The sequence below is a fragment of the Brachypodium distachyon genome, chromosome 5 (genome assembly GCF_000005505.3).
Source record: "Brachypodium distachyon strain Bd21 chromosome 5, Brachypodium_distachyon_v3.0, whole genome shotgun sequence".
In the NCBI taxonomy this organism is placed as follows: domain Eukaryota; kingdom Viridiplantae; phylum Streptophyta; class Magnoliopsida; order Poales; family Poaceae; genus Brachypodium; species Brachypodium distachyon.
The window spans coordinates 21,034,938-21,054,681 of NC_016135.3; the positions used below are offsets into that span (position 1 = coordinate 21,034,938).

Consider the following 19,744-nt stretch of genomic DNA (forward strand, 5'->3'; position numbering starts at 1 on the left):
GGATGAGATCCAACTATTTGGCAAGCTAAAACTTCATTACTAATTCTAATTTATTATTTGGTTAAAGTTGGCAAATTTATGAGCAAAAAAATTCTCAACCAAATTTTTGGCAACCAATTTTTTTTTATGACCAGTATGTGCTAGAACCAAACAGCCCGACAGCTTTGCGTGTGGCCCGTGGTTACTAACTAGAGGAGGATGAATAATGGTGTGATACTGTCGTGTGGTCATCTCGGCACCGACGCCATGAATCGGTAGCTAGCAGGACTGCAGGGTGGAGGTAGTCAGCTGAAACAGCAAAGACGGGCTATAGCTCTTACTGATTTGGGACTTTTGGCCGCCCAAAACAATTCATGTCGTTCTAGGGACGTTCGAGGTAGTTGCGATTGCGGCACAGCGCCCCGCACTACAGTCTGCAGTTACGTGCACGGGAGTGTATGTCTTCCCACGTGTGGTCGACCTGGATTTCGCGAAAGCCTTTCACTGCTCCAGTGTCCTCCAGAAACAGAGGATGCCCTGTTCTTTTGGACTTTGTATAAAGGGCCTCTAGATAAGGGGACACACGCTGCTCTGACCGACAATTCGCCATTTCTAGAAACCCTGGAACTGTCAAACACGAATGATGCTACTAACACCAAAGTGCTAGCTGCGACTTCCACGACGCGCGACGACCCTTCGATGGCCAATCCGGCAACGCACGTACCACACTACCACGTGAGAATCGCCGAGCAGAGCATCATCCATGAGAGAAATGATGGTTAGATAAGATTGGGAAACGGATGAGGGCAAAGGGAAAAAAAAGGCAGATTCTTCTACCAACCTGTCTCCACAGGTAAAGCCACTGAAACACTGTTAATCTGCGTTAAACGTCTGACCTTTGCTTATATATGTCGACGTCGCCTTCTAGGCAACACGTGGAACCTTCAAGAGTAATCAGACCCGAGGAATGTATATACATGTCGACGGGTGAGAAGACAGAAGATAGTGGAAAATGTTAGTTGATGTGAAAAGGAGGACCAATTCCACAGCTTTCTAATCTCCCTTGTGATACTTGTTTTTTCTTTTCTTCTGAACGTCTCCCTCTTTTTGATAACTTCTGAACGTCTCCCGAAACTCAAAGTCTGAAAGAATCCAACAGTTTTTGCGCATGAAACATGGGAGTGGCCGATGGAGACTCTTCTTTTTTAGGGGAAGGCCGATGGAGACTCGGTTGGGCTTTGGGTGCTGGGCATCAATGGGCCTGAACGGCGCAACCTGGAAAAGAAGAAGAAAGGAGGCCGGGGGAAAAAGGGCCGATCGCATAAGTGGGCTTGCAGGTTGTGGCTTAAAGGACAGCCCAGGAGGCCTGATGGCCTAGTAGGGAAACGCTAAAGGAATGCGTGTGCGTGTGAGAGAGACAGAGCTGGGCTTTGAAGCACGTATGGGCTAACCACGATTTCCCCCCTTCCCACGACCCACGACCCACGGGCCACGGCGGGGGCGGGCGGGCGGCGGCGGCGAGACTCCAATTCAGCCACCAACACTTTCCCTGCCCGCCGCACGCACGCACGCACGCCAAGTGAACACCAGCGTCTCCGCAAGGAGCCCCTCTTCCGGCTAGGAATTTAGTCGAACACCAGCCCCGCCGGCGCCGGCGCAGCCATGCTCCTCACGAAGCCCCACCTCTCCTCCTCCCTGCTCGCATCCACGGCGCTCTCTAACCGCACCTCCAGCCGGAACCGCGTCGAGCCAAACGCCGCCTCCCCCTCCTCCCGCCGCCGCCTCCGCATCTCCGCCACATCCACGGCTGTTTCGCCGGCGGCGACAGCGCTGAGCCGCGTCGATGTGCTCTCGGAGGCGCTCCCCTTCATCCAGCGCTTCAAGGGCAAGACGGTGGTGGTGAAGTACGGCGGCGCCGCGATGAAGTCCCCCGAGCTCCAGTCGTCCGTGATCCGCGACCTCGTCCTCCTCTCCTGCGTCGGCCTCCGCCCCATCCTCGTCCACGGCGGCGGCCCCGAGATCAACTCCTGGCTGCTCCGCGTCGGCGTCGAGCCGCAGTTCCGCAACGGCCTCCGCGTGACCGACGCGCTCACCATGGAGGTCGTCGAGATGGTGCTCGTCGGCAAGGTCAACAAGAATCTCGTCTCCCTAATCAACCTAGCAGGCGGCACCGCTGTCGGACTCTGCGGAAAGGACGCGCGCCTCATTACGGCGCGCCCCTCCCTCAACGCCGCAGCCCTCGGATTCGTTGGCGAAGTCGCGCGCGTGGACGCCACGGTCCTCCATCCCATCATCGCCTCTGGTCACATCCCGGTCATCGCCACTGTTGCCGCCGATGAGACCGGGCAGGCCTACAACATCAACGCCGATACGGCAGCAGGAGAGATTGCAGCTGCGGTGGGCGCCGAGAAGTTGCTGCTCCTAACTGATGTCTCAGGAATACTGGAGGACCGTAATGATCCCGGGAGCCTGGTGAAGGAGATCGATATTGCTGGAGTGCGTCAGATGGTATCCGATGGGAAGGTAGCCGGTGGAATGATCCCAAAGGTGGAGTGCTGCGTGCGAGCCCTTGCTCAGGGCGTGCACACTGCGAGCATCATCGATGGGCGTGTCCCGCACTCACTGCTGCTCGAGATTCTCACAGACGAGGGCACTGGCACCATGATCACTGGCTAAGCTTGTCGATGCCTTTCATGGTATTTTCTTGTGCCTGGTCCCATGCAATTTATATTTATGGCAATGTAGGCTTGCCTCATGATTTCAATAAGACCACCTTCCTCACATTTCTAAGCGAGCAATATTGGTTGAGGTTACATTTTCTTCAATAGAAGTGACCTATGTTTCAAGGTGGTTTGCATTTAACTTGTCACACAAAGTAGCAATGCAAGAAGCCTCTTTAAAAACAATGTAGCAATGCAAGAACAATACAGCAAGTGTAAGTGCAGTTCACATGACATGAGTTGCAAAGATTGTAAACTGATGCATTACATATGAAACATACTTGTTGAAAGTTGATGTGATTCATGGGCAAAGTAGTTTTCTCCTTGAGTAAGGGAAGATGCCTAAAAGAACGATGACGGCTCATTCAGTAGGCTCTAATTACTAATGTAGTATTGCAAAATAATTCCTTTGCTTTGAAGTCACTAAATGATCACATGGTTTTAATATATTGGACGGGAGTATTGTTGGGACACAAATACTGCGAGTGCTAGCCTTTTAGACATTCTCAGTTGTCAAACTGTAATGGGCTAATGGCACAATGGAAGGAAAACAAGATAGGTCATGAGTCATGACTAGGGCCTGCTGTTACCCAAGCTGGCCAATTTATTTTAATTTCATGCCATGACATTCATGATTTTGATACTTAGTGTTAACATTTTTGTAGAAAACAATGATATACCTATAGTAGTTTCACACAAGTCTCTCATATATTTTACATATTTTGCTTTGAGGCTGGGTACTCTGGTGGGAGAAACCAGTGTGCCTTCATTAGGAAGCGGTGCATCCATGATAACTTCATGTTGGTCCAGCAGACAGCCCGGTACCTTAACCGCCTTCGGGAACCTCGCATCATGCTAAAGCTGGACATTGCCCAGGCTTTCGACTCCGTTTCTTGGGCCCTCCTTATTGCTGTGTTGCGGCATGTGGGGTTTGGGGCTAGATTCCGTGAGTGGATAGCCCATCCTCTTGTCCACTGCTAGCACTCGGATCCTGCTGAATGGGGAACCGGGGCCTCCGATTTGGCATCGAAGGGGCTTGCGACAAGGAGACCCGTTGTCACCCATGTTGGTGATCGACACACTCAACCGCCTCCTCTCAAAGGCTTTGGAGATGGGGATCCTCAGACCGCTCGCCCCTCGCCATTTATCCACTGCGGTGTCCCTCTATGCTGACGATGTGATCATTTTCTGTCACTCTGATCGCCTGGAGTTGTTGGCAGTCCGCCACATCCTGGATCTCTTCGGGCAAGCTTCGGCCCTGCGCGTCAATTTTGCAAAATGCTCGTTATCCCCGATTGGTTGTTCCGATGAGGAAGCCGCGGAGGCGGCAGCTACGATGGGCTGCCAGCTTGCCCCTTGTCCGGTTCGATACCTCGGGATACCTTTGGCGCTCCGGAAGCCGTCTCCGGAGGCTTTTGACCCCTTGGTCGATAAGATTGCTGACCGTCTCCCTTCTTGGAAGGCCGGAATGATGACTAAGGCGGGACGCCTGACTCTGATTAAGTCAGTCCTGACGGCCATCCCCCTTCACCAGTTGACGGTTTTGGGGCTGTACCGTAAGGTGTAGAAGAAGGTCGAGAAGATCCTTCGGAGTTTCCTCTGGTCGGGGCGGATTGAGGCTAGGGCTGGGAACTGCCATTGCAACTGGGCTAAGTGTTGTCGGCCGTTCTGTTTCGGTGGGCTGGGTATCCCAGACCTTGCCCGGGTGGCTGTGAGTCTGCGTACTCGTTGGATCTGGCGCATGAGATCTGATCCTCTTCGGCCTTGGCAAGGACTCGACCTTCAGTTCTCTCCCTTGGAGCGAGGCATCTTCTTTGCCTCTACCAAGATGGTGTTCGGCAATGGTACCACCGCCTTGTTCTGGGAGGACCGGTGGCTGGATGGCCAGGCCATCTCTGAGTTGGCCCCAAACCTTCACCATCTCGTTCCGAGACGCCTTCGGAAGTCCCGCACGGTGTGTGAAGCCCTTACGGATAGGCGTTGGATCTGTGATATTCAGGGGGCTCTTGACCCGTTGGCTCTTTGGCAGTACATTCAGATTTGGCGGAGGACTCGTGCCGTTCGCCTCTCGGACTCGGCTGATGTCCTTTTCTGGAGATGGACGACCGATGGCCAGTACTCTTCCATGTCGTGCTACCGGGCCCTATTCCATGGTGGGATTACCTCCGACACTTGGAAGCTGAACTGGAAGTCTTGGGCTCCTCCTCGGGTGAAATTCTTCGTTTGGTTGGCATGTCAGGACCGTTGCTGGACTGCCGAGAGACGGGCGCGCCATGGTCTGTCACAAGCGCCACACTGCGTGCTCTGTGATCAGACCTTGGAGACCATGAACCACCTTCTTGTGGATTGCCCTTTCTCCCGCTCTCTTTGGCATGAGGTGCTTTCGTGGATCCGATCCACTTGCGCCCCACCGACCGTCGGCGTCTCTTTTGCGGCTTGGTGGCAGGAGTCCATCCACTCTTCCCCTCCCACCGCGCGAAAGGGCATGGCCTCTCTGATCATGCTCACGGCGTGGTCTATCTGGAAGCATCGCAACGCCTCTGTCTTTGATAATGCAACCCCCAACCTCGCCTCCCTCCTTGACCTGGTCAAGTCTGATGCTAGGTGTTGGGCAAGTGCGGGCACTGTGGGACTCGGAGCGATTCTGCCGGCGGTTTCTAGTTAGGCGCGTCGTGTTGTATTTCGGGTGTGACCCTCTGTGGTCTTGTACATAAACTTCTTTCTATCAATGCATTGAGACACAAAGCTTTTGCGTTTTCTCGAAAAAAAATTATTTTACATATTTTTGACCGAGCATTTTAGATTATACAAGGCCTAACCTTCACTGTTTTAGCTCTTGACGTGGCAACTGTTTCCACGATTCCAACATTGCAATTCCAAGTAAAGCAGTTATATTTTAGCTTAATATTATCAGCTATCTCAAGTTTACACAGTAATTCTGTGTTGAGCTTTATCCTTTATGGTAGGCTGGTAGCTAAAAGGACATGGCATGATTCACTCAGTGCAGTAAATGGTACTCTGTATTTGCTTGAAATCACCAAATGATATATTTCAGCTCTGCACGTTTACCCATTTTATAGAACTACTTGCCTTGTCTTGGAGGCCAGGCCAGTTACATTCTTTAGAATTTTACGAGTCATTTCTCATTCTTCTTGACTACAGTTGATGCTTGTGGTGTATCTGATGAAATAAGAACTTGTTTAAAAAAATGAAGAACACTTATTTTTTTTTTCCTTCCTATAACTAATTAACTGCTCACTGCATCAAAGATAAATAAGCAGAGCCTGATTCACCAGCTCCAAAACTTATTGGGAGCCAAAAGAGTCTGAATGGAGTAATCTTGCAAATAAGCCATGAGCCAATGACTGAACTGCGAGCACTCTTAATGTTGCTATGCAATCAAGTCAAACCACAATTGTGTTGACAAATTCAACTTTGTCTTTGGCAAATACTGTATTTTGGTCCTTTGTCTTTGGCAAATATCATGAATGTCTCCTTAACTTCAGCAGAAGGCCTTCTGTTTCCTTGGTGTTGATTAACTAACTGGGAGGAATGATGCTCCATAGTCCATGCCACACAACTGGCATGTATCATCGTAGTACACTGTTGATTGCATATTTAGTGGAAGCACATTGTTCCAATGTTCTCAAACGAGTCAAAAGTTCATGCAAACTGTATTCCCACTCTTGCTCTCCTGCTGTAAATAGTTAAATATCATATAATTCCACGATTCATCATGTAATTGATTAGTCAAGAAAGATCCTAGTAATAAAAGAAGCAAACACAAGTACTTTTCCATTATATTCCACCTTTGTCATTTTAGCAGCACAATAATGTGTTGAACCATCTTAACATAGAGTGCATTCAGCATTAGTATCTTTTGACACATTGCTATTATAATTTCTCTCTCCTGTCCAAGTTGCCCCTAGCATTGGATCTCACTGTTAGCAGTGCTTGCACTGTGGTCTTGACAAAATTGTGCAGCATCTTTTACTTTATGATATTCAACTTTATCTTAAGTTTTGCTTTTTTTTATATATATTGCAATATTGATGGAAACAAACTGTGGGTACAAAACCTGTTTTAAAGTTGTGGAAACTGGAAAGTAACAGATCAGAAAACACTGTTCTTGCTGTTCAGCAGACTGATACATCTGCCCTTAGTGTTGTTTGTGTCTTACTCCATGATTCTATCCCTGTGTTAAGTGGGCTGCTTGCTAGTGTTCCTTTTGATGGCAAGCATTAAAATGATGTTCCTCACAGAAAGTTCCATCCGAATGACTGACAGTGATTTGAGAACATTTCCTTCTATGGTACTGAATAACACTTGACTCCCTGATTTGTCACCGAATAACTCTTTTTTTTGCGGGAAAAATAATAATTCCTTGTTCTTTACATGTCATCAGGTTTCAATTTTTCGTTCTTGTATATACAATTAGTTTGACCATTTTGACATTCTGGTATTTGTTTGTTCACGTGCTAACACATGGATAGAAGGAAGAAAGATAATTGAGACCCGATGCCATGGAAGAAATAAGGACTTTTATGTCAGCAAACCAGGAACTGGAGTTATGAAGTGTTAAAAGGAGTTTTTGGCATTCATCTATTTCTATCTGTACTCGGAATGGTGTACCATTGGTCCAAATAATAGATGTTCCTCTGTCTACAACTTCCACTTTATGCTTTTGCATCTTACTTGAAATCACGGATGCTGTATCCATTCTGCTTGAAATTCTTTCTAGGAATTTCCAAGCTAACTCTTCACCTTATTATTTTGATCCAGATTCTTGTATTTTGTAAGCGCCAGTCCAGGTGCAGAACTAAGTGCACTGTGATGAACTGAACTGTGAAACCAAGTGGATGGAGGAAAGGACTTTGATTTGGCACCGCAACTTCAAGGGTCAATTATGCTAGCCACGAGGATGGGGGAAACTGAGATAGCTGAGCCTGGTTTACTTTGCAGGCAACATTTCTTCTCTTTCCCTTCGACCACTATGGCATGGGCATAGTAAACTCCACTCACATCTCAAGGAACGGTGCCTTTTGTTTTCTTCAGTATTTAAGTACTGCATTTGTGGGTACTCTTCTGCGCTGCTACATTGTTCAATTTGTCGGATAAGAGGAAAGCTCTATTCTCTGTGCTAGTCCTTGCAGAATCTATTCCCCACTACGGTGCGCATTTTCCTTATCTCGTGAGACTGAATATTGGTACGGGTACTTTACTGCTCTGTTTATCATCTGTCGTATTGTCGTCAGTAGAGCACTTGAGTTCCTGCGCTGTTCCGTGTGGTACTCAAAACGGTTACTGCTACAATGTAACGGTATAAATTGTGATCTAAGGAGCATTTTGAGCTTGATATGGTTCTGCAGATATTTTATTTTGGCTGGTTTGTTGGTTAGCTCTGCGATGTCATAAGATTTGCAGCCTTAAGCGTGCATCACGTTCTTTACAAATTCAGCGTGCCTTTGAGCATCTATTCAGAAACCACATGGTGCAGGCAATCGTCTTATTTATTGCCTGGCACTGATTCTGATTTTCAGTTTCCTCGAGCGATGATACCATTGGCTGGAGACAGAACGGCAGGAAGGGGTGCTCTTAAACAGCCCCGTGGAACACTGGAACTGATCAACGACAGTGACCCAGTGAGTGTTGTTTTTCTTCTAGATGCGGTCAAAGTTGACGTCCTTTTCAAGCTTATTCTAACCTTAATTAATACATGGAATCACCCCAAAAAAAAAACAATTCAGTATGTGATCTTTTTTTTTAGCGAAGTATGTGATCTTCTAATAAATCTTGTTTTTTTTTCGAAACCGGAATAATAAATCTTGTTTTAAATCTACGTAGAGACACACTGGCAATTTTGTTCTACATAAGCAGATAGCCCAGAGCCGCATCAGTGATAACAAACAGCCCTTGGATTCCACTCCCAAAATGACAACGATTCCCTGACCAAAACCCTCCAAAACGCCCCGGAAAACCATTCACAGTTTCACAACCGCTCCGAATTTTCCTTATCTAAATGCTATTCATGCAATTATATTACTGAACGTCGATTCTTCCCATCAATAAAATCGAGCTTGTTACGATCATGTACTACATAGATTAAACCACGCGAATATCGAACAATTCCAAAGCCCGCTTTTCTGAAAGCTCCATAAGCGATACCAACGAGCGTTAATATTCGCTCCAGGGCCATAACGAGCCAAAAAGACTCGAAGGAGACCAAACGCCAAGCTAGCTAGACATGGCCATCTGCACGGTCGCAACCATGCACGCCGTCGTGCACCAGCGCCACCCTCTTCACCATGTCCGGCCACCCCGCCGCCGAGTCCGCCTCATCCGCGCCACGGCCGGGGCAGCGGCGAAGACGTCGTCGTGGGAGGCGGACACGCTGTCCAAGGCGTTCTGGGACTACAACGTCCTCTTCCGGTCGCAGCGCGCCGAGACGAGCGACCCCGTCCAGCTCCGCGTGATCGAGGGCGCGATCCCGCCGGACTTCCCCGCCGGCACCTACTACCTCGCCGGGCCCGGCATGTTCTCCGACGACCACGGCTCCACCGTCCACCCACTAGACGGCCACGGCTACCTCCGCTCCTTCCGCTTCAGTCCCGACCACGGCGTGCGCTACTCCGCACGGTCAGTAATCTCACGGGTCGCTTACTTTCACTTCGCTTCAACAATCAACAACATGACTGTATATGAGGCGATCGCGATGTGTGTTTGCTGCAGGTACGTGGAGACGGCGGCGAAGGCGGAGGAGAAGAGAGGGGCGTCGTGGAGGTTCACCCACAGGGGGCCGTTCTCGGTGCTGCAGGGCGGGCAACGGGTGGGCAACGTGAAGGTGATGAAGAACGTGGCCAACACGAGCGTGCTCTGGTGGGGCGGCAAGCTGCTCTGCCTATGGGAAGGCGGCACGCCGTACGAGCTCGACCCGCGGACGCTGCGGACCGTTGGCCCGTTCGACCTGCTCGGGCTCGCCGACCGCGCCGCGGGACGGCGGTGGAGCGGGCGGTGCCGGCCGTGGCTCCAGGAGGCCGCGCTCGACGTGGCCACTCGCTTGCTTCGCCCGGTTCTCAGTGGTGCGTAATCTAGCTACAGCTTATTACTAATTGGGTGCCGCACTGACCACTGAGCGTTCTTCGAGGTGATTTTGAGACCGAAGTGATGGATCTGACGCTTGTGCGCGTGGATGCTGCAGGTGTGTTCAGCATGCCGCCCAAGAGGCTGCTCGCGCACTACAAGGTCGACCCGAAGCGGAACCGGCTGCTCATGGTCGCCTGCAACGCCGAGGACATGCTCCTCCCAAGAGCCAACTTCACTTTCTACGGTATGCATCAATGCATGCGCACTCGCTCTCGCACATTGATTCGGTGCCCCGATCGACGCCACTCAGAGCCGGTGTCGCACTGTCGCCCACTCACAGATGTTTTCCTTTTGACGCCACGGCAGAGTTCGACGCCAGCTTCGCGCTCGTGCAGAAGCGGGAGTTCGTCCTGCCGGCTCACCTCATGATCCACGACTGGGCATTCACCGACTCCCACTACATCGTCCTCGGCAACAGGATCAAGCTCGACATTCCCGGTACGCACAAAAAGAACTCTTCACTTGAGAACGAACGATCATGTCTGGCGTAGGCAGGCTGACAATTTGGGCAGGGTCGATGCTGGCGATGACGGGCACGCACCCGATGATCGCGGCGCTGGCGCTGGACCCGAGCAAGCAGACGACGCCGGTGTACCTGCTGCCGCGCTCCACGGAGGCCGTGGCGAGCGGCCGCGACTGGAGCGTGCCCGTCGAGGCGCCGGCGCAGATGTGGTCGATGCACGTCGGCAACGCCTTCGAGGAGGACAACGGCCGCGGCGGCACCGACATACGGCTGCACATGTCCGGCTGCTCCTACCAGTGGTTCCATTTCCACAGGATGTTCGGTATGTCGGTCACGACGCAATTTGATTTCCACGCTACTGCGAGCAGTGCAATTGTTGTTTGTTGAGTGGCATGCCTGTTGCTGTAATGTGATTCTCGCAGGTTACAACTGGAAGAACAAGAAGCTGGACCCTTCGTTCATGAACGCACCCAAGGGCAAGGAATGGCTGCCTCGCCTCGTGCAGGTGAGGAAATGAACAGGGTTACAGGGGCACACAATTTCAATTTCACCACGACTTCGATTTTCTCTTGTGACTATAAATGACACTCGAGTTGGGTCCCTTCCTAAGGGAATTCAAATTCTAGTCAAAATCCAACAAGTTTCAATTAAATTCAGTCCAAATTCGAACGGGTTTTTGGGCCCTTTGAGAATTCGACTACTAAAACAGATGAACACCGAAAATTGCTTCAGGTAATTTTATCTTGTCCAATGCAGGTGGCAATTGAGCTCGACAAGAGAGGAGCAAGCCAGATATGCTCCGTCAGGAGACTGTCTGATCAGTGGACAAAGCCAGCAGACTTCCCGGCGATAAATCCAAGCTTCGCTAACAAGAGGAATAGGTTCATCTATGCCGGCGCTGCATCCGGTTCCCGCAGACTCCTCCCATATTTTCCGTTTGACACCGTGGTGAAGGTTGATGTCGCCAATGGGTCAACGAGGTGGTGGTCCTCCGAGGGTCGCAAGTTCGTCGGCGAGCCGGTCTTCATCCCGACCAGGGGAGGGGAGGATCATGGCTATGTTCTTCTTGTAGAGGTAAGAGAAACGTAAATGCAAGTACCAACATGCACTTTGCACTGCCTATGTTTGTATTCTAGATATTTCACTTTGTTCATCGATGTGGCATATATTGCTACTTAAGAAAGCACGAGTCACCTCAAATAGATGAATTACCCGCCCAATAAAGGATGTCTTAACTTTGATTAAATATGAATGCATCTATACAATAAGTCATGTCTACATACATTCAAATTTTGACAGACTTGAGACATCTTTTGTTAGATGAAGGGAGTATTAAAAAAAATGCATTTGCATCATTTGTTGCCTATTGTTCCTTTTTGCAGTATGCGGTATCCGAAGACAAATGCCACCTGGTGGTGTTGGATGCAAGAAAGATAGGGAAAAGAAGTGCGCTTGTGGTAAAACTTGAGGTGCCAAAGCACCTCACCTTCCCGATGGGATTCCATGGGTTCTGGGCTGATGAATGACAAAAATCAGAAGCATCCACTCTGAAGAGAATTTGCAGGCACCCAAACAGTCACTGGGCAAATTCTGATCGATTTTGAATTTTTGATAGGTGTAAAATGTAAAGCTGAATCCATTCTTATACGGTTATACAGCGAGCATTCACAGGATCTGGTCAAATCTTGCATCACTGATTCTTTTGATTGTGTTCACTTTCACAACTGGATAATAAGCACAATGCAGTTGATAAGAACTAGGAATGTGTAACACCATTAATACCATAACCCACCGGGTTATATATAGAATTTTCACTAAGAATCCTTGGCAGCCTTTGATGTTCTAGACCTGGGAACTAAGAATGACACCATCCTTGAACACAATCGTGGTTAACCCATAAGGAAATTACTATGACTATAACTGATCCTGTACACGAAATAACCACCAAGTGTGAAGTCGACGAATTGTTGTACTCACTTTATGCGAGCTATTGTAACCACAATGAAGACGAACACCGAGAGCATGAAGGACATTCTCACTAGATCGTCAGACAAATCGTAGTCCTTGCTCTGAGCTTGGAAGAGCGTGTTCACGAGCTGAAGTATCTTCTCAAGAAATTCCTTGATCTTCGCTTGGGTGTTTTCGAGAACCCACTTCATCATTCCAGGAGGGGAGCTGTGGCTCCCCTTGATATCAGTTTCCTTAGCTGAAATATAGGATAAGTTGCATGAGGTGCCGATTCATGCAACAAAATGAACAAAAGTTTGAAGGAACAGCTAAATAAGGTGATCTATTTTTTTGGAATAAGGGGCAGCAAGTGCTCCCGCTTTCATATAAAGAAACCAAGCTACAAAGTTGTTCAGGAATTCAGAAGTCTGCAACATAAAAGCGGCATACAAAACTAAAGGTTTAACACATAGCCACAGGTTAAACATAACCGAAGGGGCACTTCAGCAGCTAATTAGCTAAGAAACTACAGCAGTATTAGCTAAATAAGGTAATGAAATTCATAAAATCTCATGATCAAAAGATTTGTCTGAGGACATTTTTCATCCATACCAAATCAATATGAAGATGTACATAAGAAGTTTAACAAAAAGAAAAGGTCGCCTACCATCCTGGAAGGATTTCTTGAATTCTTGCACCACCTCGTTGTTCATGACAGCATTCCATACAGCCTTATCAGTTGACAAGGCCATAACCATTTTCTACATCAAGGGAGAAGAAAATCATGAGTAAATTAAGCAGGAAAAGTATAGACTTTTTGTCAGTTTCATGGTACTAAGCTATAAAAAGAAGTGGAGAATTTTATACATGTCGACCTACTATACCACTAGACTACTCAAATCAAGCAATATATATTCCACTAAACTACTCAAATCAAGCAACATATATTCACCTGCACAGATGAATCTTCTTTCAACAGCTGGAAAGCGTCCAGTACATTCTGATGCTCCCTTGGCAAAAGAGCGGTTGAGTTAAGGGAAACTGCGGCAGGTTCAGCGCAATCATCTATGTGCCCTAAGTTTACTAATTGGACAGGTTGCATCCCTGATGCATCAGGATCCGCAGCGAAATAGTTAACAATCATTCCGGATGAAGTGAGTCCTGAGATGGGCAGTGCGAGCACTTGTAACTCTAATGCATCAGAATCCACACCAGAAGGATTCTCAAATACCCTGCACATGACAGATCATTTGTTTAATTTGTTCTGATGTAATTAAGAAAAGATGCAGGCCATAAATTGCAATTGGACGCAACAAAAGATTACGAAAAGTGAATAAATCGGAGACCCAATTGCAACTCCAATCAGGCGCACACCCTTGAGCAATTTCACAAATACAAGCAAGAGTACTCTACAAGAAACGTAGCAGCATGATTGAAGCTCTGCTCATGACATCAACGTGATAAATCACGAAAAACTTTCTATCTAAATTACAGAATGATCAGGCCCTGAGAATGATCACGTGATTATTATAGTCAGCAAGTAATTATAGTATTTCCGATCAATCATACCTCGATGATCATCAGCAACGAACACCAGAAGTCATACTTTCAATCTAAGTAGATATATAAAGTTTTTTTTTTTCAAAATCAGTTGATAGATCAGGTATAGTCTTACTGCTGGATGCTTGCGACGGCAGCGCGGACCTCGTCGTCTGTGGGTGGGTCGTCCAAAACCACCCCGTACACGTCCGCCGCCCCCTCTGCCCCCAAGGTTTCGTCGCCCGCGGCGACGACCTCTTCCCAGTTCTCTTCGCCATCAAGGCGCAGGGAATCCCAGCTAGCGGCGGAGGCGATGGAGATGGTTGAGGACGGCGGCGGCGGCGAGGTAGCGCGCAGAGAGATTCCTCCGGTGCGTGCGCCAGAGCGGCCGGTGGGGGAGGCCGGGGTGAGGGCGATGCCGCTGCATAGGGGCGAGCCGGCGGCGCGGCTGGTGAGGCGGATGTGGTGCTTGGCCGGTGGGTTGCTCATGGCGGCGCCAAGGAACCTCACGGAAGAGTCGCTGCCTCTCCAGCTATTCTCCCTCCTCCTGTACACGACATGGACCACCATGGCTGGACCTTGTCGCCGCCGCCGCCGCCCGCTTCGCCCGTCTCGCTTCGCCTGAGGTGTTTGGTCTCTCAAAGCAAATCCGTAATCTGGAGTATAATTAAGAGGGGAGTTAGTTAGCGGCGATATTTGAAGCAGATCGGTTTGTTTAGGTATTTATGACGTGATGTCTTTCATTTATCTCCTTTATTTTTGTTTGGGAAAGGGATCATGTAAATACTAGTATTAACTATTTGATGTTAAAGTGTCTTTTCAACAATATTTACTATACCTGACGCTGTCAGATGTTCCTTTCGCTTGCCGAATAAGAAAAAAAAGAGGATAATTTCTACGTGTCTCGAATGTGTCTGGACGCTTTTCACTGTGTGTGGGTCCAAAGGATATGTGACCCCACGTGTTAACGGCCTGTGTACATGAGCTCCTCGTACTGCGTTTGTTCACGGGAGCAAATTCTTTTCTGAAGCAACAATCGGGTTGTGTAATTGTGTTTGTGATACCAACTCCTGCGTGCCGCCCAAGGCTTTTGTGCTTCCTTATTAGTTTAGCCCATGTTCTTGTTCAGACTCATCAGAATATCAGATCGCAATTGGTACGAAGGAATCACGGCAGGAAGCTGTAAAAAAAAAAGGAATCATGGCAGGAACGATCTGAAGGCCGAAGGAATCATGGCCGGAGGGTCTCTCTGTATCGCAGATACGGGGTGCCGGTGCGTGTTGGACGCGGCGTCGTCCAAAGTTCGCACCGTAACGCGATAACGCACCGAAACGAAGGGCGCGCCGGTCTCCGCGGAAACCGGTCGAGTGCGAGCGGGAGGTGTGCATGCCGCCGCATGCGTAGATTTTGGCGGATTCACAGTGAAAGAGAAAATATAAACGAATCGAGAGATGATCAAACAAGCCAGAAACTGAGCAGAACTCGGGTGGAATTGGAGAAGGTCTGAGACACGGGAGAAATAGAAAAACCTATTTTAAACCCTGACTTCGTAGACAAAGTCTGAACCTTAACCTTCTAATTCCTGAATTTCGAACTCTGGCGTTACTGATCCCGGTTAATTAATAAAACATTTAATCCCAAAAATCGTGTTTGGTTGATCGTTTTTGTTAACATGGTTCTGTGATTGATGAGTAGGCTTACAGATTCTCGTGATTTGCGTCTATGTCACTACTACATAATGGATCATTAGTAACGGGCGTAAAATGACATCAGTAGCGGACGTCGCACCCGCCGCAACCTTCATGCCAGGAAGTGCAAAATAGTGGCAAGGCACCCGTTACTGATTGGGCGCCTCATCACCGCCACACACCTGACACTGATGGGACCAGGAGAATATAAAAATAAATCACAAAAACAAATTGCAGCCTTGTCAAAGCTCCGCCGTTGCTGCTTCGGGCCCCACGTGTGACCCTACGCCTCCAGGCGCCAACGGTTCACCATACGGATTTTCTAGGAATAAATGTCTTAATTACTTAGTATTTGTAAGGTTAGGGTTCAAAATCCAATTATTAAGAGGTCAGGGCTCAATTCAGACTTTGCCTAAAAATCAGGGTTTAATGTAGAAATCCTGACCGGGATCATCTTTTTCTTAGCGTGCCAAACAACTTTAAGATCATAACTGACCGGGATCAATAAAGTCAGGGTTCTGATTTCAGAAATTAAGAAGTCAGGGTTCCTGATTTCATGTCAGGACGTGGACTTGATCGGAGGACGGATGGCTGTGTTGAACAATTACCATATCAATGCGGTGTGTACATTATTTAGCGGCAGAAAGAATGTACAATATTGACACAAATTACATGAAGCCAGGAATAGCAGTGTTCGACGGCTCCGCGGTAGATAGGGATAGCGTGTACACATTCATGACATGGCATGCCGTTGCTAGGTCGGAGGCATACGTGTGTGCAATTATCCAGGCACACACGTCACATGCTTCTCGCTTCACCGGCGAACATCTCTTTCTTTTATATATTTTCGTTAGCTTGCTTGTTGCAATTTCCCTCATCACCAAGAGAAAAACTTACAAAGCTTTACATAATTCGGAAACAGAAATTCAAATATATGCACAATCATACGCACAACATTCCTTGAACGCTACGAGTGAAACAAAGGGAATACTACTAGACTAGACTGTGTTAAGAAGAAGAACGAAAACTACTGGACTCACGCAACGACCGTTTCCACGCTACCGTGTCGCACCTCGTGCGGCAGCGGCTCGGGCGCGGACGGGAAGACGAGATTCTGGTGCACGAGGGCCGCGACGGCCGCGCCGATCATGGGCCCGACCCAGTACACGGCCTGGTTCTTGAAGTCCCCGCTGACGACCGCCGGCCCGAAGGACCTCGCCGGGTTCATGGACGCGCCCGTGAGCGAGCCCGCCGCCAGCACGCACGCGCCAGCCACCAGCCCGACCACCAGCGAGCCCATCGCCGTCGTCGCCAGCCCCCTGCTCCTGCCGCACGCGCGAGGGTCGGCTGCCACGTGCACCGCGTACACGAGCATGAACGTCATCACCCCCTCCACGATCGCCGCCCCGAACCCCGTCATCTCCACCGCTATCCTCGTCGTCGGCACGGCCTGAAACATGACATTTCGTGCAATGTGAACTTGATTTGAGGGTAATTTAGCAGGGATGTTGATGTAGTATAAGAGTACCTGGCCGGCGGAGAAGTAGTGGAGGACGAGGCAGGCGAAGGTGGAGCCGAGCAGTTGGCAGGACCAGTAGAAGATGGCGCTGGGGACGGCGATGTGGCCGCCGATGGCCAAGGCGAACGTGACGGCCGGGTTGACGTGGCCGCCGGAGACGTCGGCGGCGATGAAGACGGCCGCGAAGAGCCCGAACGACTGCGCCACGGCGGTGGCCACCAGGGACGACGCGTCGGACGTCACGTCGGGCGTCAGCATCCCTGCAGCCAAAACGCATTCCCAACGAAGAACGCACAGTGAGTGAAACGCATGAGTGCGTGGCATCAACGAACTCACGTATCGAGTGTCGGACTTACGGGCAGACATGGCGGAGCCAACGGCGACGAACACGAAGAGGAACGTGGAAACGAACTCGGCGAGGTAGGACCGGAGCGACGCCGCCGAGAAGCAGTGCTTCATGTGCGCCCGGAGGTTGGACGCCATTGCAGGAGTTGGATTCTCTGTTGTCTACGCAGTGGATTGATGAACACAGGTTTGCAGGGTTGAATTCGACAGAGTTCGAGAAGTTTATAAAGCGGGAGAAGGGACGCGACAGTACAGCCAACCGGCGCCCCCGCGCCAGGGTAGTTTCCGGCGGTTGCCGCCGCCCGTTGCAATCCAAGTTCACAACCGTCGTCAGACGGGCAAACGCACGTGTGGTGTGCGTCCGTATCAGATAACGTTACACGCCTCCAAGAATCTGAACATGCTGAAACGAACGAGCGGTTGTCTTACAAATTTTGGCCTTGCAAAACACAAATTCAAACAAGAAGGAGCGTGGCGAAGATGAAAATTAACAGCAAAGGAAGGTTCGGATCATGTGGTATCTTCACGGATACTCCTGCTGGGCGACCGGCTGGTACGAGGCGATGAACACGTCGCCGTAGACAAGCCCGGCGAGGCCGCCTCCGATGAGTGGGCCGACCCAGTACACCCAGTGGCCGGAGAAGTCGCCAGCCGCGACGGCCGGGCCGAAGGAGCGGGCCGGGTTCATGGAGCCGCCGCTGAAAGGCCCCGCGGCCAGGATGTTGGCGCCGACGATGAAGCCGATCGCGATGGGCGCGATGGTTCCCAGGGACCCCTTCTTCGGGTCCGCCGCCGTGGCGTACACCGTGTACACGAGCGCGAAGGTGATCACGATCTCCATCACCACGCCCTCCATCTCGCTGATGCCGGCCACGGCGTGTCTCGGCATGGCCTGCACATAAAGAACTTCAGAGTCACTACGTGGCAAGATTTGTTATTACACTTGGGCGCGTGTGAGGTAGTGGCAGTGTGCGTGTGCCAACCTGGGTGTGAGTGACAAACTGCAGGAGCAAGCATGCCACGGAGGCACCGAGCAGCTGGGCGACCCAGTAGAAGATCCCGGTGAGGATGGTGATGTGGCCGCCGACCGCGAGGCCGAAGGTGACGGCGGGGTTCAAGTGGCCGCCGGAAATGTTGGCAGCCATGGCCACGCCGACGAAGAGGGCGAACGCGTGGGCGATGGCGATGGCCACCAGGCCAGACGGGTCCAGGGCGCCACCCTTTGTGAGTTGCCCTGACCACGAAAACCAATTTACAGTTAGCGATGGAGTCTCAGGGGAAGAAGTGTTTGAAACAGCCGGAGAAGCTCACTCACCGTAGGCAATGGCGGACCCGACGCCGGCGAACACGAAGAGGAGGGTGGCGATGAACTCCGCGACATAGGATCTGATGGACGTGACGCTGAACGAGTCACCCAAGCTTCCAAATGCAAGCTTCACCATCTTTAGCTTGGGTTCTTTCTGTGGGGCAGTAAAAAGGGTCTTGAAGGTTCAAAGGCTTATCTGGTTATACACTGATCACTGATGCAAGGTGCTCCCTCTAATTAGTCTCCTTTTATACACGTGAGATGCCCCTAATGACTCGATGCCCTGCCTAAATTAGGCAATACAATAGTAAGGGCGGTGCTAAATAATCATCACCACAGAGTTGATGATACAAACATTAAATGTATTTTGTGGCTGATTTTGGCCGACAACCTGCCCTACTTTGCTAAACTTTTGTGTTTATTGTGATCATTTAGGCACGAGACACGTTATGATACACAACAAGACAATGAGGAGAAAGAAGCCATTGGATCATATGATGTTATCTCATCTCCTGCTTAAAGAAATCAATGGCGGTGCATCCGAACGGCCGGCTGAACTGTTGTGCTTACTGCACTAGTACTTCTCTCCTGGCATCTCATGAAATTAGATGACATTATTCAAAGTTTAGAAAGGATGAAATCATTCAAACTTATGAATGTTATTTGAATTTACCTTTTTCTTTTCTTTCTGAATGTCACAGTTCTTACAAACACTACAACTATACTGGAAGTGATTAGTTGGTCGATTGTTACTGAAGTGTTCGATCATATACAGGAGTTGGTTCTCCTGCAGCAAAAGGGATTGCCCCCCCTTTCAGTAATTTGATAATAGATAATACTAGTACGTGTAACTTGATAGAGTATAGCAGATCTGAAATTCAGGTTCCCAAAGTCTCACTAAATACTGAATTGTGTGGAGATTCAATGAAGATCCATTCTCATTCTTCATTCATGTAGAAGATGTGATAAAAAGCGCAGTCTAGAGGAAGGTTGGGTCAGTGATTGTGTCAGGAATCTAATTAACATCCTCCACTTGGAGTAGGTGAAGCATACAAGATTAAATATAACAAGCTTGGCACAACAATTGAAAATTGC

At 49.4% G+C, this 19,744-nt stretch overlaps 5 protein-coding genes across 8 annotated transcripts; 2 read left to right on the plus strand and 3 right to left on the minus strand.

Annotated features, from left to right (window-relative positions):
• Positions 1-1,521: 1,521 nt before the first annotated feature.
• Positions 1,522-8,055, plus strand: LOC100834272 (acetylglutamate kinase). 2 transcript variants are annotated; one of them, XM_003580231.4, is made up of 2 exons: positions 1,522-2,675; positions 7,482-8,055. In XM_003580231.4, the coding sequence occupies exon 1, from the start codon at positions 1,642-1,644 to the stop codon at positions 2,653-2,655; it is 1,014 nt and encodes a 337-aa protein (XP_003580279.1). In that variant the 5' UTR covers positions 1,522-1,641; the 3' UTR covers positions 2,656-2,675; positions 7,482-8,055. The 2 variants fall into 2 exon arrangements, with proteins under 2 accessions (XP_003580279.1, XP_003580278.1); XM_003580230.4 differs by lacking the exon at positions 7,482-8,055 and adding an exon at positions 7,193-7,450.
• Positions 8,056-8,830: 775 nt separating this feature from the next.
• Positions 8,831-11,980, plus strand: LOC100822197 (carotenoid cleavage dioxygenase 7, chloroplastic). Its single transcript, XM_003581453.4, has 8 exons — positions 8,831-9,335; positions 9,429-9,778; positions 9,898-10,026; positions 10,149-10,280; positions 10,355-10,627; positions 10,728-10,810; positions 11,062-11,379; positions 11,688-11,980. Exons 1-8 carry the CDS (start codon positions 8,944-8,946, stop codon positions 11,829-11,831), a joined length of 1,821 nt encoding a protein of 606 aa, XP_003581501.1. The 5' UTR covers positions 8,831-8,943; the 3' UTR covers positions 11,832-11,980.
• Positions 11,981-14,469, minus strand: LOC100834760. Its single transcript, XM_003580232.4, has 4 exons — positions 13,928-14,469; positions 13,205-13,484; positions 12,920-13,013; positions 11,981-12,511 (listed from the first exon to the last, which is right to left on the minus strand). Exons 1-4 carry the CDS (start codon positions 14,359-14,361, stop codon positions 12,279-12,281), a joined length of 1,041 nt encoding a protein of 346 aa, XP_003580280.1. The 5' UTR covers positions 14,362-14,469; the 3' UTR covers positions 11,981-12,278.
• Positions 14,470-16,292: 1,823 nt separating this feature from the next.
• LOC100822509 (probable aquaporin TIP5-1) lies at positions 16,293-17,511 on the minus strand. 2 transcript variants are annotated; one of them, XM_003581454.4, is made up of 3 exons: positions 17,355-17,511; positions 17,008-17,258; positions 16,293-16,929 (listed from the first exon to the last, which is right to left on the minus strand). In XM_003581454.4, exons 1-3 carry the CDS (start codon positions 17,479-17,481, stop codon positions 16,516-16,518), a joined length of 792 nt encoding a protein of 263 aa, XP_003581502.1. In that variant the 5' UTR covers positions 17,482-17,511; the 3' UTR covers positions 16,293-16,515. The 2 variants fall into 2 exon arrangements, with proteins under 2 accessions (XP_003581502.1, XP_024311261.1); XM_024455493.1 differs by having other exon boundaries at positions 16,293-17,258.
• Positions 17,512-17,531: 20 nt separating this feature from the next.
• On the minus strand, positions 17,532-18,867 carry LOC100835068 (probable aquaporin TIP2-1). 2 transcript variants are annotated; one of them, XM_024455494.1, is made up of 4 exons: positions 18,659-18,867; positions 18,327-18,577; positions 17,836-18,235; positions 17,532-17,746 (listed from the first exon to the last, which is right to left on the minus strand). In XM_024455494.1, the coding sequence occupies exons 1-3, from the start codon at positions 18,783-18,785 to the stop codon at positions 17,867-17,869; spliced, it is 747 nt and encodes a 248-aa protein (XP_024311262.1). In that variant the 5' UTR covers positions 18,786-18,867; the 3' UTR covers positions 17,532-17,746; positions 17,836-17,866. The 2 variants fall into 2 exon arrangements, with proteins under 2 accessions (XP_024311262.1, XP_003580281.1); XM_003580233.4 differs by having other exon boundaries at positions 17,720-18,235.
• Positions 18,868-19,744: the final 877 nt, after the last annotated feature.